Raw genomic sequence first — 14,117 nt, 5'->3', positions numbered from 1 at the left:
CGCGAAGAACCTGCGCTGATTTTTTTTAGAAAAACAAACACCACCTTAATAAAACACATATTATAACTTTTTTGACACGTATAATAAGTTAATAGTAAACTATTTATAAAACATTATTTATTTTTTAAATACTTTTTACCTTGTATTTGAATGATAAATTAATGACACTTGCCATAATATAAATATTACTTTATGTAATTGTCTTTTTATTCTAAAATATTAACTTATCACTATGCATTGTATTATATTGCCAACATAAGTAAATAACTAAATATATAAGTTTCATACCAACTCAAATTATGAACATTTTAAAATTTTGAATAATTGTATAATAATATAGACGTTTAAACTCAATTATTAGTTTCTATTTGTTACTACTTTTTTAATAAAATTTTGCTGGTTTTTCATTGTAAGCCTCTCATTTTTTTTCATACTGCTTTTACTTTAATTTTATGTTTTCTTGTTCAAATATCATTCTTTTTCATACTGTTTTTAGTTTAATTTAATGTTTTCTTGTTGAAATAGCCATTTTGCATGTGATAATATGTTGAATTGTAGATTTGTAGTAATGATAAGAGTTAATGATGGTAGCCATTTTAGAGTATATTAAGAGGAGTTGTTAAGAGTATAAAGAGGAGTTGGTAAATGAAACACTTTAATAATTAAAGAGTTTGTAGTTTAATGATATCAATGTGTTGAATTGTTGTCTCTTTCTCAAAGTGGTAAAAAGACAGAATGTAAATATTAGTAGTAGTTAGGGGTGTACATGGGTCGGATTGGTTTGGTTTTTATTATAACCATAACCGCTAGCTTCGGTTATGGAATTCCTTAACTATAACCATAACCATAACCAAACTTTGATTACGGTTAATCGGTTGTGGTTCGATTATGGTTAATTTCTGTTAATTAACCAAGCAAGGTCAGAAATAAATAGGGATATGATTAGGAGCGTGCAGGATTTAGACTTAGCTTGGGCATTTTTATAGGAATAGGATCAGGATAGAACGTCTCAAAGTGTGAGAACGATTATCAGCCACACGATCTTAGTGGTTTGTGGCTGAGATTGATGCAGTGGCATTTTTGTAAATAACATGGGTCTTGGAACTACCAGGAGGGGTAAAATAGGAAGATCCAAACAAAGGTGCACATACTAATCACATGCCATTTTCCCCTATCATATTTAAACGACAATAACTTTTTTATACGTGATTATTTTTTGAAAAAATAACACCATAAAACTCAGCGTTTTTTTTTGTCTTTCCAATGAGTATACTATTGTTATAATTTTCAAAAAAAAAAAAAAAATAACTGGGTTTTATGGCGTTTTTCTGAACTGGGTGTTTTATGGCGTTTTAGACTAGGTATTTTCATGGCGTTTTTCTGAACTAGGTGTTTTTATGGCGTTTTAACTAGGTATTTTCATGGCGTTTTTCTGAACTGAATGTTTTATGGCGTTTTCAACTGAGTTTTTCATGGTGTTTTTCTGAACTGCGTGTTTTACGGTGTTTTTACAGTACAAATTATGATTTTTCTGAGCTCAAAAAAATATTAATTTAGGCGGATGGCTAAAAAAATGGGTTTTTTGAGCTGTTGTAAATTATAACTCAAAAAAATAGTATTTTTTGTTATGGCGTTTTAACTGGGAGCTCTGTGTGTCTTCATTGGAGTATGAATTCTTTTATTTTCAATCACCTTCCCCTAAAGCTGGATAACTAATTAAATACTTGTGTTCACACTTTTTCACACTATAAGTTACACTTTGGACCCTGAAAATATAGTTTTTTTTTTGTTATGGCGTTTTAACTAGAAGGTGGCTCAAAAAAAAAAGCTGCGTGTATGATGAAACTAATTAAATATTTGTGTTCATACTTGTTTACACTTGTTCACACTATAAGTTACACTTTGGACCCTGAAAATATAGCTTTTTTATGGCGTTTTACCTAAAAAAAGTTGCGTGTATGATGAAACTAATTAAATACTTGTGTTCACACTTGTTTACACTTGTTCACACTATAAGTTACATTTTGGACCCTGAAAATATAGCTTTTTTTGTTATGGCGTTTTAACTAGGAGCTGGCTAAAAAAAATGACTTAAAAATAGCTTTTGAGTGTTTGGCGTTTTTCTGAATTGGGTGTTTTTATGACGTTTTATTTGAACACTTTTATGGCGTTTTATTTGAACACCTAGTTCATGTGAGTGAGTTTTTTGACAATATTACCCCTTAGTGTAATTTAACATCAATGCCACATGTCACCACCAAAATCATTCTCACCGTTCTCACACTTTTCACCGTTTTCTCTAAATCCTGACCCTATATAACATAACCAAGACTACATTTTTTTGTTAATCTACCGTTGGATTCTTTTTAATAAGGAAACTAAGGGACCAAATGTGATCACCAAACACTATGCTAAGTGGCAACTGAACGCTGACCAAATCTAGGAAAAAAACGTTAAACAAAAACTAATAAAAAAGTTAAGGTTTTTTTTTAATGACAAAAAACTAAAACTAATAAAAAAGTTAGGTTTGTTTAACTTTTTATGACAAAAGTATAAAAATAAGAAACAAACTTTTGAGTAAACTGCCGTTTTTGTCCTTAAGGTTTGGTCACTTTTGCCACTTTAGTCAAAAACTCAAACTTTTTGCATTTGGGTCCCTGTGGTTTCAATTTTATTGCCATTTTGGTCAAAAAATGAAATCAGGTCATTGGAGTCTTATAAAATTCTGCTATTTTGTCCTTTTCCCCATAGACAAAATGGTCACTTTTAATTAAATAAAAGAGAGAGAGGAGGCACAACTACCCTCCATCGAAATTGTAAATGATATATACATATATAATATATATTTAATCAATAGCGGTGAAAGATGAAGATGATGGGTGGCAACCGGTTTTCAAACGAAGACGTTATCGCCGTCATCCTATTCCTCTCTCTCCTGTTTCCGGGCCACGAAATCCACTCTCTAACCTTCAAACTCTACATTTTCAGAGGAGACTCCATCATCAATCTCATTTCATCGTCAATGCGGGTCGCTCTCGAGAACCCGTTTAACTACGCCCGAAAACCCCGTGTTATTTCAACACCGGTGTAATCTCATCGAAAACCCCGGTATTATCTCGGGTATTCTCATCGAGAACCCCGTGTTATTTTCAACACCAGTGTAATGGTAATGGATATGGTGAAATGGAAAGGCGGAAAGTATCGGCGGAGGATTAAGAACTGGATGGAACTGCAGAGGAAAAAGAGGATTTACGAGCTGGGTTCGTTGCCGTCGTTTCTGCTGGTGTTCGTCGGAAACATTGAGCCGATTGACCACCGGGTGAGACTGGATGAATGGAGACCTTGTCCTTTGGATTATCTATGGTAGCCGTACGATTTTCGTCGCCGTAATCATCCCTTGGATTCCTAAAATATATTTGTTGTTTGTAATTTTTGGTGTGTACATAAGAAATACGATTTCGGAGTTATGTGTGAGAGAGAGAGAAAGAGGGTTTGTGGAGGTGGTTGTTGTGACTAGTGGTGGTGGCTTCAGTGATGGAGTGGTGGTGGTGGGCTGAGGTGAGTGGTGGCAATGGGAGAGCGACCAATTAATCAATCATGATCTAGCAAGTAGTTCTCTCACCTTCAAATATAGTTACAGTGATGATTGATTTATTTTATTATTTTAATTAAAAGTGACCATTTTGCCCCTGAGGAAAAGGACAAAATAGCAGGATTTTATATGACAAATATGGTCTGATTTCATTTTTGGACCAAAATGGCAATAAAACTGAAACCACGGAGACCCAGATGTAAAAGGTTTGAGTTTTGGACTAACATAGCAAAAGTGACCAAACCTTAGGGACTAAAATGGCAGTTTACTCTACTATTTATTTATATACTATAAATTAGCAAGTTTTGTATGCATAAGATGTTTTACTTTATGTTTTGGGTGATTTTCAAAAATAGAAATTGAAATTTTAGTTTTAACCTAAATCTTTGAATTTCTTACAATTTTAACTTTACAAAATTGGATTTTTTTTTTTTTTTTTTTTTACAATTTAACCTCAACTTTTTTATATTTAACTTTGGTCCCCATATACTTTCATCTTTTGCAGATTTTCATATTATGTTTCGTACTTAATTTTGTCAGTTACCATGAATCAACGTGTATGTGATTCAATGTTATTACGTTTCGTTCATAATTTTTCAAGGTAATACGGCGCAATGTACATGTGTAGTTCAAGATTTTACGTCTATTGTTTTTCATTTCATAGGTTCGTCGCAACGCGTGAGTTATTGATTGACTTTGTTATTTTTTTATATGTTATATATTTCGGTTTCTTACAATTTTAACCTCACAAAAATGATTTCTTTTTTTTTTTACTTTTAACCCAAAGTTTTTTATCTTTTGTAATTAAACTTCACAATTTTTTTACTTTCGACTTTGGTCCCCTATACTTATCATCATTCCCAAATTTTCATTTTACGTTTCGTACTAATTTTTTCGAGTTAACACAGCGCAATGTGCGTGTGTGATTCAACTTTTTCTACGTTTCGTTTGTAATTTTCCAAGTTAACACGGCGCAACGTCCATGTGTTGTTCAATGTTTTTATGTCTATTTTTTCTCATTTTACCGGTTTCTCGTAACGCATGAATCCTAGATCGACTTAGTTATTTTTCTTAAATGTTCTACGTTTCGGTCTATTTCTTCGCTTTAACATGCTACAACTTAAACGTTGGTGATCCCTGACGGTTGTGTCGGATTGGTGCTATTCGACATGCTTTAACGCCCCCATCGGAACACGGAGGTGCTAAATTCTAGTTAATCAACAATTTGTAACCAACTTAAGCAAAGCACACGTAACATAAAACACTTGTTATGTATCCTCTCTAAACCCCTAAAATGACTCAATCAACTGCTCCGATACTAAAACGACTCCTTTCCGGCACCCCACCTCATCTCCGATCATGGTTCCGCCCCATCACCCACATGCCCCGACCCGGATCCGACACCACCCGACCCGTTTCCCCAATCACCAACAACGGTACACCAACACCTGTCACTCTAATCCCGGGTGACGGGATCGGGCCCTTGGTCACCGGCGCCGTTGAACAGGTCATCAACGCAATACAAGCGCCGGTAATCTTCGAGAAATTTGAAGTTCATGGTGACATGAACAAGATACCTGATGAGGTTATGGATTCGATCAGGAAGAATAAGGTTTGTTTGAAGGGTGGACTGGTTACTCCTGTAGGGGGTGGGGTGAATTCGTTGAATGTTTTATTGAGGAAAGAGTTGGATCTGTTTGTTTCGGTTGTGAATTGTTTTACTTTGCCGGGGTTGGTTACGCGGCATGAGAAGGTGGATATTGTGGTGATTAGGGAGAATACTGAAGGGGAGTATTCTGGGTTGGAGCATGAGGTTGTTCCTGGTGTGGTTGAGAGTCTTAAGGTAAGTTGGTTGTAGGTATGTTGTTTGATGAAATGCCTGTGTGGGATTGTATGCCTGGTGTTTGATGAAATGCCTATGTGAAGTTGCATGCCTGTTGTTTGATGAAATGCCTGTGTGGGATTGTTTGCCAGTTGTTTGATGAAATGCCTGTGTGAGAGTGAGATTGTATGCATGTTGTTCGATGAAATGCCTGTGTGGAATTGGGTGACACTAGTTTGATGAAATGCCTGTGTGAGATTGTGTGAATGTTGTTCGATGAAATGCCTCTGTGAGGCTGTATGCTTGTTGTTTGATGAAATGCCTGTGTGAGAGTGAGATTGTATGCATGTTGTTCGATGAAATGCCTGTGTGGAATTGGGTGACGGTAGTTTGATGAAATGCCTGTGTGAGATTGTGTGAGTGTTGTTCGATGAAATGCCTGTGTTGTGTGAGGTTGTATGCGTGTTGTTTGATGAAATGCCTATGTGGGATGTTATGCCTGCTGATGTGAAATTGTATGCGTGTTGTTTGACGAAATGCCTATGTGAAATTGGGTACTCCGTAATTATAGCATATATAGCTCAAACTTGATAGCTCTTCCATACGAAAGAAAATAAAATGCAATGTTCATATTTTGAGGTTAAATAAAGTAATTTACCTAGACTAAGGTATGTTGCTACAGTTTGTTTGAAATTGTTCATTCTTGCAAATTATTTTCATGAGGATGATCTTAACTTGCTCAAAAGCTTTACTCCAATATGAAGTACAGAATTGAAGATGAATGTGTTCTAAGATAACCATGCACTAGTCAACACTTTGTGCAGTAATTTAACCTTTGTTGCATAGCCTGTTCGTATCTGTAGCATGTTGACTTCTGTTGTGTCTGATTATGCTGTCCTGTTAGGTGATAACGAAATTCTGCTCTGAGCGTATCGCAAAGTATGCGTTTGAGTTTGCTCACCTGAACGACAGAAAAACTGTGACGGCAGTTCATAAAGCAAACATCATGAAACTTGCAGATGGTCTTTTCTTGGAATCTTGTAGGGAAATTGCCAAAAAGTATCCCGAGATCACATACAATGAGATTATTGTAGACAACTGCTGCATGCAACTTGTTTCAAAACCTGAGCAATTCGACGTCATGGTATGCTATTGTTATGATTTTCCCTTTTTATTTAATTCTTTTCTATTAATTCTTGCGTCATTTTCATTGATCGTGTATACCGTCACATGACCTCTTGCATACATCTGTAGCTTCTGTTATGGATTTCCTTTACATGAATTGCTATCCTACTAAAATTGCTCATCATGATCCTTATCAAAATAATAACACATGTGTAACAACTAACCAATAATATTTATCCATAAATGATAAAACATGTCCAATAATGCATGGGTCTAACAATATTCTTATTCAGATTCGGTTTTTGGGTTCATAATATGCTACACCGCACTATACTTGATGCTCACCACTGTCTTTGCAATTGGTCTATTAGAAACAAATAGTGTTTGTATTCATATGCACACGTCTTTTAAGAATCAAACAAAGGATTATGTCTTATTCCTTATGGGCTTATGGTCAATTGGCATTTTATTTTGTTACTTCTGTTTGTAGGGTGTGAAAAGACAAGTGTGAGAATAATTGAGTTAATTTATTTGGAGAATGAAGGAGTATAGAATAAATGAATTATACCCTAATCTATTGTTTAACTATTCCTGCTCTTACTTTCATATTTTTGGCTCTATCTATGATGAATAATTTAGTCATTGACAAAATAGGCCACAATAGTCACAGTATAATAGAATTTTGAACGCGGGAATCTTGGAAATTTGGATAGTAATTTACAAATTACAACCACATGTCATACAATGATACACCCGTAATAATATAGGGGTGCTATACGGGCCACGTTCGGGGTTGGCGGGTTCAACCCGACCCGAACCCGGAAATTTTAGACGATCCCGAACACGACTCGAACCTGAAAATCGTGTCATACGGTATGACTCATACCATATGAATCGAACACGGCCCGAATATTCGCAGGTTGACCCGGACACTACCCGTTCAATCCGAATTTTTTTATTTTGTAATTTTTTTTTCGCAAAATAAAATATATTAATGTTAAAATTTTACTTCAAAAAACACAAATGTTAAATGTATATAATACAATTACGTTTTAATTATAAAATCTTATGTCAATTTCATTTTTTAAGTTATAATTTTGACATAAAACACCCACCCAATTTATAATTTATCACACCCCTATAACAATGCATTGTTACATTAATAACGGCACTACTTATGATTTCTGTAAATGCTCAAGTTGTACATAAGTTCTAGTTTTAAAACGCTCACAGGAGATTATTCTTTTTCCCATTGGGTGTTAACTGATTAAATCTTGCAGGTGACACCTAACCTGTATGGAAACCTAGTTGCAAACACTGCTGCTGGTATTGCTGGCGGTACGGGGGTCATGCCAGGAGGTACACAGTCATAAAACATATATTTGAATCCCTTAAACCTTTTTGCAACGATGATTTTGTAGTAATAAAGTTTTTGCAATCATATTTACAGGTAACGTTGGCACGGAGTACGCGATCTTTGAGCAAGGCGCATCAGCCGGCAATGTTGGGAAACCATCAGTGGTTGAGAAAAAGAGAGCAAACCCAGTGGCTCTGCTTCTTTCGTCAGCCATGATGCTGAGACATCTTCAGCTTCCTGATTATGCAGATCGTTTAGAAACTGCAGTGAAACGCGTCATCTACGAGGGTAAATACCGAACAAAAGATCTTGGTGGAAGTAGCACAACACAAGAGGTTACTGATGCAGTCATATCTGCACTTACATGACTAGAATCATAATCTGATCTTGTAATTATTCTTTGTTACAACCGACTGTTTTGCCAAACATTTTAACTAGGTTTTGGTTACATACGTGGTCCAACAGAAACCCACAAATTATTGTTGAACCCATATCTTGAATAAAGTTTAAATCAATGACCTGATACTTCATAGATGAAATGTGACGCCAATATTATCACACTGAAAAGTAGGTGGAACAAAAAGAGTCAAAGTGTGTAACTCGTGAAACATACCCTTCGACCTGCGTCTGTGTATTAACTTTAACGGAGGTAGCAATGTTGACACCATAACGAACTCAAGAACAAGATTGAGAGATCAGTGCTTTGATACCATGAAAACTTGTGAACAATGTTTTAGGTGACCATTTATTGCATTTCTTGTTATTATTTCATCAATACATCATCACTTATTCATAAAGTTTACATGTACAAATCAAAAGTGTAACACTCACCAAGTGACTAACTGTAAAACTAAATGTTGACCAAGCTTTGACTGGAACATCTTCAAGCGTAATCTGTAAAGGAAATTTAATCCTTTTTTGTATTTGGTAAATGATATTGATGGTTGTACAAATCGACGGCTCAAAACTAACATTATATCATTGTGGAAGAGGGTGCGGTAGCAGGATATTGCGTAAGGTTGAGTCGGATAATGAAGGACTTGACCAGATTTCCAAGATATAAATGTTCCCTGATCTTTATCACTGAAGTAACAGATTTCAAGTCACGGTCGTAGTATCGCGCAATTGGATTCCCGTTCAAATCAACGGCAACCCCTCCTGCATTTTTCTCTACTGAAGGTCTTTTTAAGTACTTTTCTAAAAACGCTAAAAGCTTCCGAATATAAGGATATTTGCGTGCAAGATCCCATTCGTGTGTATGCTCCTACCAAAAACAAATAAAACGTGTAAGCGAGTTAATATAGCGCATCAAATAGAAAAAAAAAATAGCTAACAAGTGAACAGGCCAAATTGGTCGTACATGTAACTGTTGCTTTTGAAATATTTGGATTATAACAGTAAGACAGGTTTTAAAACCAAAATTAACATACTATTAAAAAAAGGACAAAAAGTGTTCGTGGGTCAATCCAACCACAAAATATACTAAAATTGGAAGGTTTCAACAAAGTCTATTTCAACCCGTAACCCAACTCACATGACGCGACACATGATTCTAATGCAGGATATATTAACCTATTTTTATTTGTACAATTTTGACTTACCGCGGCAATCCCAATCCAGTAGTGGCCCTCACCATCATAATGGATATTGTCGGGCATACCCGGCAATCTATCAATAAATACATCCGTCGAGCCCTCCTTTTCCCCATGTATGTAGTATCTACGACATCTCATCCTGCAATTTCCATCAACAAAATGTCAAAGGATTTCTGGGTGTTTACATACATAAATAGAAATTAGTAGAGGTGACAAACTAGGCGGATTGAGTAGTGGGTTATGGATCAAAGCAGGTTCGGGTCAAAATGGTTTTTCAAGTAATGCATGTTAAAACTGTTTGATCAGAGTTGGGTTGAGTCTTCAACATCTTTAAACTACTTTTTTAATTTTTAAGTTGTTTTAATATTAATATATATTAAACAAGTAATAAATAGTATATAAGTAATATTTTTGAATAAATCAATTTAGAAGATTAAAAACATTTAATAAACACTTTAGAAACCTTCAACATGTTTGACTCATTTCGCTTTCTGGTCCGTTAATTTTTTACCATTTGAACCGTTATGATTTGAATGAATTTTTTTTAACTCAAATCAACCTTTGATCATCTAAAATGGTGTCACTATCATAAGAATAAGTTATTGAAATTACATTGGTGTTTCGCAGAATACAACAAAATCTTGTTCCGGGGACATTTCAACGCCATTAGCATAGTAGAGATCGCGAGCAATCACTTTGGTCTGCTTTGTGGATGGATCATAGGTCATGAGCCTACCATAAGGCCGGCCTTCAAGTATGTCTAATGCAAAATCATGCAAATCATATTTCCAGGACGCATCAGTGAAGTATAGTACACCATTTTTTGCAACTGTCACGGCGTCTGTAGTCCCAAATTTTATGCCCTCGGCCTCGTCTGTCAGTGCTTCTATTTCACCATCTTCGGTTAATTTAAGGATTCCCTAAAGAATTTTTTTTGGCCACAAGCTTAACTTATAATTTATGTAGTTGAGTTGACTTAATTTGATAATCCTTTTCACTTTGTACATCATATGAGATGTATTTTTTTAAAACGCAAAATAAAAAAAAAAAATAAAACAAGAAAAACTAATTGTACATCATATGAGATGTATTTTTTTAAACGCAAAAAAAAAAAAAAAAAGAAAAGAAAAACTAATTCTAACATGTATTTTTTAAAACGCAAAAAAAAAAAAAAAAAAAAAAAACACTAATTCTAACATGTATTGGTGAACAATCATGGATGTACATAGCTAAGTGCATTAATTTCAACGTATTTAACTAAAAATGAGTTAGGTTAAGTTTTGTGTTTTTTTAGACAAGTGGGTAAACTTATAAGATTTAACAAAAAAACGTAACGTTACATAGTTCAAACTTTTAAATCGACAAAGCTCAGACTTGGTTCGTTTAAACAAGAAGAGCTCGAGTTTGGCTCACCGAAATAGTTTTAAATTCTAAACTTTTTTATAACAAAATAGTTAAATTCTAATTTTTTTATAACAAAATAGATATTATTTTTAAATTTATTGATTATGACTATACATGGTAATAGTTATTCTTTAATTATATATATATATGTATGTATATGTAAGCATAGGTATTATCTTTATACAATAATAGACTATATTCCATAAACAAATTTAAAACATACACATCAAATTAACAAGACTTAAGTGCCATGTTAGGGTGTGTTTGAGATTGCTTTTTCAACCTGATTTTTTTAATTATTGTGTTTTGAAATCGTAAAAAAATCTATTTTGAGTGTTTGGTAAAAAATTAATAAAAACTGATTTTTTACGTTTTGTAGAGATCAAAACGTGATAATGCAAAAGTAGGTCACCCCTTACTGCAGGAAAACGTGATAATCCAAAAAACTGATTTTTTACGTTTTTTTGTCATTTCACTTATTTATTTTTTAAAATATATATATTTGTCAAACACTTAAATAGTTGATTATCTGATTATTGTGATATCAAACAACATAATCAAATCCAAATACTATCTTTCTGCAGCACGTTTTGTTACAGCTAATTATCTGATTATGATTATTCAAAACACATAATCTATTTCCAAAACTCAACCCCAAACACCCTTTTAGTCCTTGTGGTTTGGTTCATTTTTGCCAGTTTAATCCAAATGTTTTATTTTTCTCATGTGGGACCAAAAAAGTTTCAGCGTTGCCATTTTAGTCCACTGGGTTAAGTTTATCCATTTTTTCTATCAACGAGAAGGGCAATTCGGTCATTTTATATAGCTGAATTACCCTTTTAGTTAATAGAATTACATATAAAATAACCAAATTGCCCTTCTCGTTAACAGTAAAAAAGGATGAAGTTAACCAAGTGGACTAAAATGGCAACAGTGAAACCTTTTTGGACCCACAGACTAAAAATGAAACCTTTGAACTAAATTTGCAAAATAACCCAAACCATAGATACTAAAATGACGTTTAACTCTATTAACAAAAACTTTTCAACATACATTAATAATTTTAAATATTGCTAAATTTCCATAAAAAAAACTTAAAACATACGCATCATATTAACAAACAAAGACTTTTCAACCTACATTAAAAATTTTAAATATTGCTAAATCGTTTATTAACAAACAAATATTTATTTATTTATGTTGCATTTTTTTAATTACAATGCTTACTTCTATTATACTACCCCAATAAATCTAATTACAATGCTTACTTCTATTTTATTACACTAATAATTTTAAAATATTCACCCTTAATTTGAATATGGATCTTCTCTATGAGAATATATGCCTCTACTCACATCGCTAGTTGAGAGATCAAGAAGTTTTTTTTAAAACTCTTTTATATCATTATCTTTTCTCACGGCATGGGGTTTTCCACCTAAAATGACATCTTCCAAGTCAAGATTGCCGCTTTAGACGGAGCGTCAACCACCATAGCATTAAATAAAACCGAAATGCTGGTCCAAAAACAATGTTCACGAGTTTTATAAATTACTTAAAAGAACACCATAAATGAACGAACTTTGAAACGTTGAATATGATCATGTTAATCTAAAATAAAAGCATTTGACGTCACTTTCAAAAATAATACTCCAATCTATACATAATAATCCATAAATCAGCAACGGATTCCATCACATTGCGTAATTTTATGAACAAAGATGGAATACAAATACCCTTATACAAATTATCATACAAAATATGAATAGGGTGAAAAAGGTAAAAAACGCGGTGACATTTTCGTAATTATTTACTCATAGAGTAATTATCAAAATTACTCTACAAATGATCTTATAGGGTGATTTTGATCTTGTAGGGTTTTTGTAAAATGATCTTGTAGGATAATTTTGATGTTGTAGAGTATCATATAATTACTCTACAAATGATCTTGTAAGTTATTTTGATCTTGTAGGGTAATTTTATAGAGTATGATAATTACTCTATAAATGATCTTGTAGAGTAATTTTGATCTAGTAGGGTAATTTTGAGTTGTATGTTGTTTAATAAACTTATAGAGTAATTTTGATAATTATTCTACAAGATTATTTGTAGAGTAATTTTAATAATTACCATACGAGTAAACAATTACGAAAATATCACCGCGTTCTTCTTTTACTTTTTCATGACTTTCGTACGATAAGACTACGTGAACTTAACTCTAATAATATAAGCCAAATTTATTTTTTCCGTTTGTTTTGTTAATTAAAAAAAAAAATCATTTGCCGTTCAAAAAAAAAAAAAAAACTACATAATATTTATCTCTATTTATCTCTACTTAACAGGTTTCTAACTTAGTTAAGGAAAAAAAAGTATATATTAATCAACAAGTGTTCATCCTCGTGTACACTAGAAACACTTACCTTAAAAGCATCAGCAACGTAAACTTCACCGGAGTAACCAAGAGCGAGTCCAAGAGGCCTACCACCGGTGTTAACCCAGTTCTCCACCACCGAGTCATTCAACGTGACTCGTTTAATCCACCCATCACCACAGCTCGTGTACATAACCCCTAACTTGGGGTCAAACACAATGTCTTCGGGTCCCTTCAACTGACCCTCCCCGATCTTTTCAGACCCATGGAGCACCCGCGGGTTGACCCGAGGTAGCACGGATATGGGTCTCTTAGCCAACTCATCGGAGGAATATGGAGCAGCATCAAAGGTATCCAGGTGGACCAAGAGTAAGGATATGAGGACGGTGATCACAGCGGAGAGGAACAGCCCCGCCCGCCATGATGTGGTGGTAGACGGAGGTGCTGGTGAGTTAGGTGGCACGGAGCGAGTTGACTCGGCCATAGGTGGAGTTTAGTGGAACAGCTGCTTCGTTGATTAAGGTCTGGAACTTTTGTGTAGAATAGATTAATAAATCCAACAGTAAACCACTTTAAGCGGAGTGCCCACGGCTGACGACCCCACCAATCAACCAATGGCATTAAATAAGGTGACATGCTACTTCGTTCAACCGTAAAATAAAATTCTTTTTTTTTTTAAGGAAAACTTCATTAAAACACAATATCAATCTGACAATCGGGTGGTCTAACCATAAAACCATTACATAATTACAAAAAAATCTACTTGTTACGTTGGCAAAGCCGTTAAACGCCTAGATTTGGAAGAGGGAGGTGTTGGGCTCAAGTCACACAAACGACAAATATTAAAAGATATT

General features: G+C 34.1%; 2 protein-coding genes across 2 annotated transcripts; one reads left to right on the top strand and one right to left on the bottom strand.

Annotated features, from left to right (window-relative positions):
• The first annotated feature begins 4,834 nt into the window (after positions 1 to 4,834).
• LOC110909078 (isocitrate dehydrogenase [NAD] regulatory subunit 1, mitochondrial) lies at positions 4,835 to 8,430 on the top strand. Its single transcript, XM_022154084.2, has 4 exons — positions 4,835 to 5,435; positions 6,319 to 6,558; positions 7,820 to 7,898; positions 7,990 to 8,430. The coding sequence occupies exons 1-4, from the start codon at positions 4,887 to 4,889 to the stop codon at positions 8,262 to 8,264; spliced, it is 1,143 nt and encodes a 380-aa protein (XP_022009776.1). The 5' UTR covers positions 4,835 to 4,886; the 3' UTR covers positions 8,265 to 8,430.
• Positions 8,431 to 8,615: 185 nt separating this feature from the next.
• Positions 8,616 to 13,818, bottom strand: LOC110909077 (protein STRICTOSIDINE SYNTHASE-LIKE 5). The gene is made up of 4 exons (XM_022154083.2): positions 13,313 to 13,818; positions 10,104 to 10,411; positions 9,498 to 9,630; positions 8,616 to 9,160 (listed from the first exon to the last, which is right to left on the bottom strand). The coding sequence occupies exons 1-4, from the start codon at positions 13,745 to 13,747 to the stop codon at positions 8,870 to 8,872; spliced, it is 1,167 nt and encodes a 388-aa protein (XP_022009775.1). The 5' UTR covers positions 13,748 to 13,818; the 3' UTR covers positions 8,616 to 8,869.
• Positions 13,819 to 14,117: the final 299 nt, after the last annotated feature.

This window comes from Helianthus annuus, chromosome 14, assembly GCF_002127325.2.
Source record: "Helianthus annuus cultivar XRQ/B chromosome 14, HanXRQr2.0-SUNRISE, whole genome shotgun sequence".
NCBI classification, from domain to species: Eukaryota; Viridiplantae; Streptophyta; class Magnoliopsida; order Asterales; family Asteraceae; genus Helianthus; species Helianthus annuus.
This window is presented reverse-complemented; position numbering and strand designations above follow the sequence as displayed.

Excerpts from the sequence above, each read along its gene's own strand:
- LOC110909078 (XM_022154084.2), top strand. The coding sequence starts at position 4,887 with ATGACTCAATCAACTGCTCCGATACTAAAACGACTCCTTTCCGGCACC. Across the intron at positions 6,559-7,819 it reads CTGAGCAATTCGACGTCATG|GTGACACCTAACCTGTATGG; the intron begins GTATGCTATTGT and ends TAAATCTTGCAG. Across the intron at positions 7,899-7,989 it reads TACGGGGGTCATGCCAGGAG|GTAACGTTGGCACGGAGTAC; the intron begins GTACACAGTCAT and ends TCATATTTACAG.
- LOC110909077 (XM_022154083.2), bottom strand. The coding sequence starts at position 13,747 with ATGGCCGAGTCAACTCGCTCCGTGCCACCTAACTCACCAGCACCTCCG. Across the intron at positions 10,412-13,312 it reads ACGTTGCTGATGCTTTTAAG|GGAATCCTTAAATTAACCGA; the intron begins GTAAGTGTTTCT and ends AAAATTCTTTAG. Across the intron at positions 9,161-9,497 it reads ACTGGATTGGGATTGCCGCG|GAGCATACACACGAATGGGA; the intron begins GTAAGTCAAAAT and ends TGTTTTTGGTAG.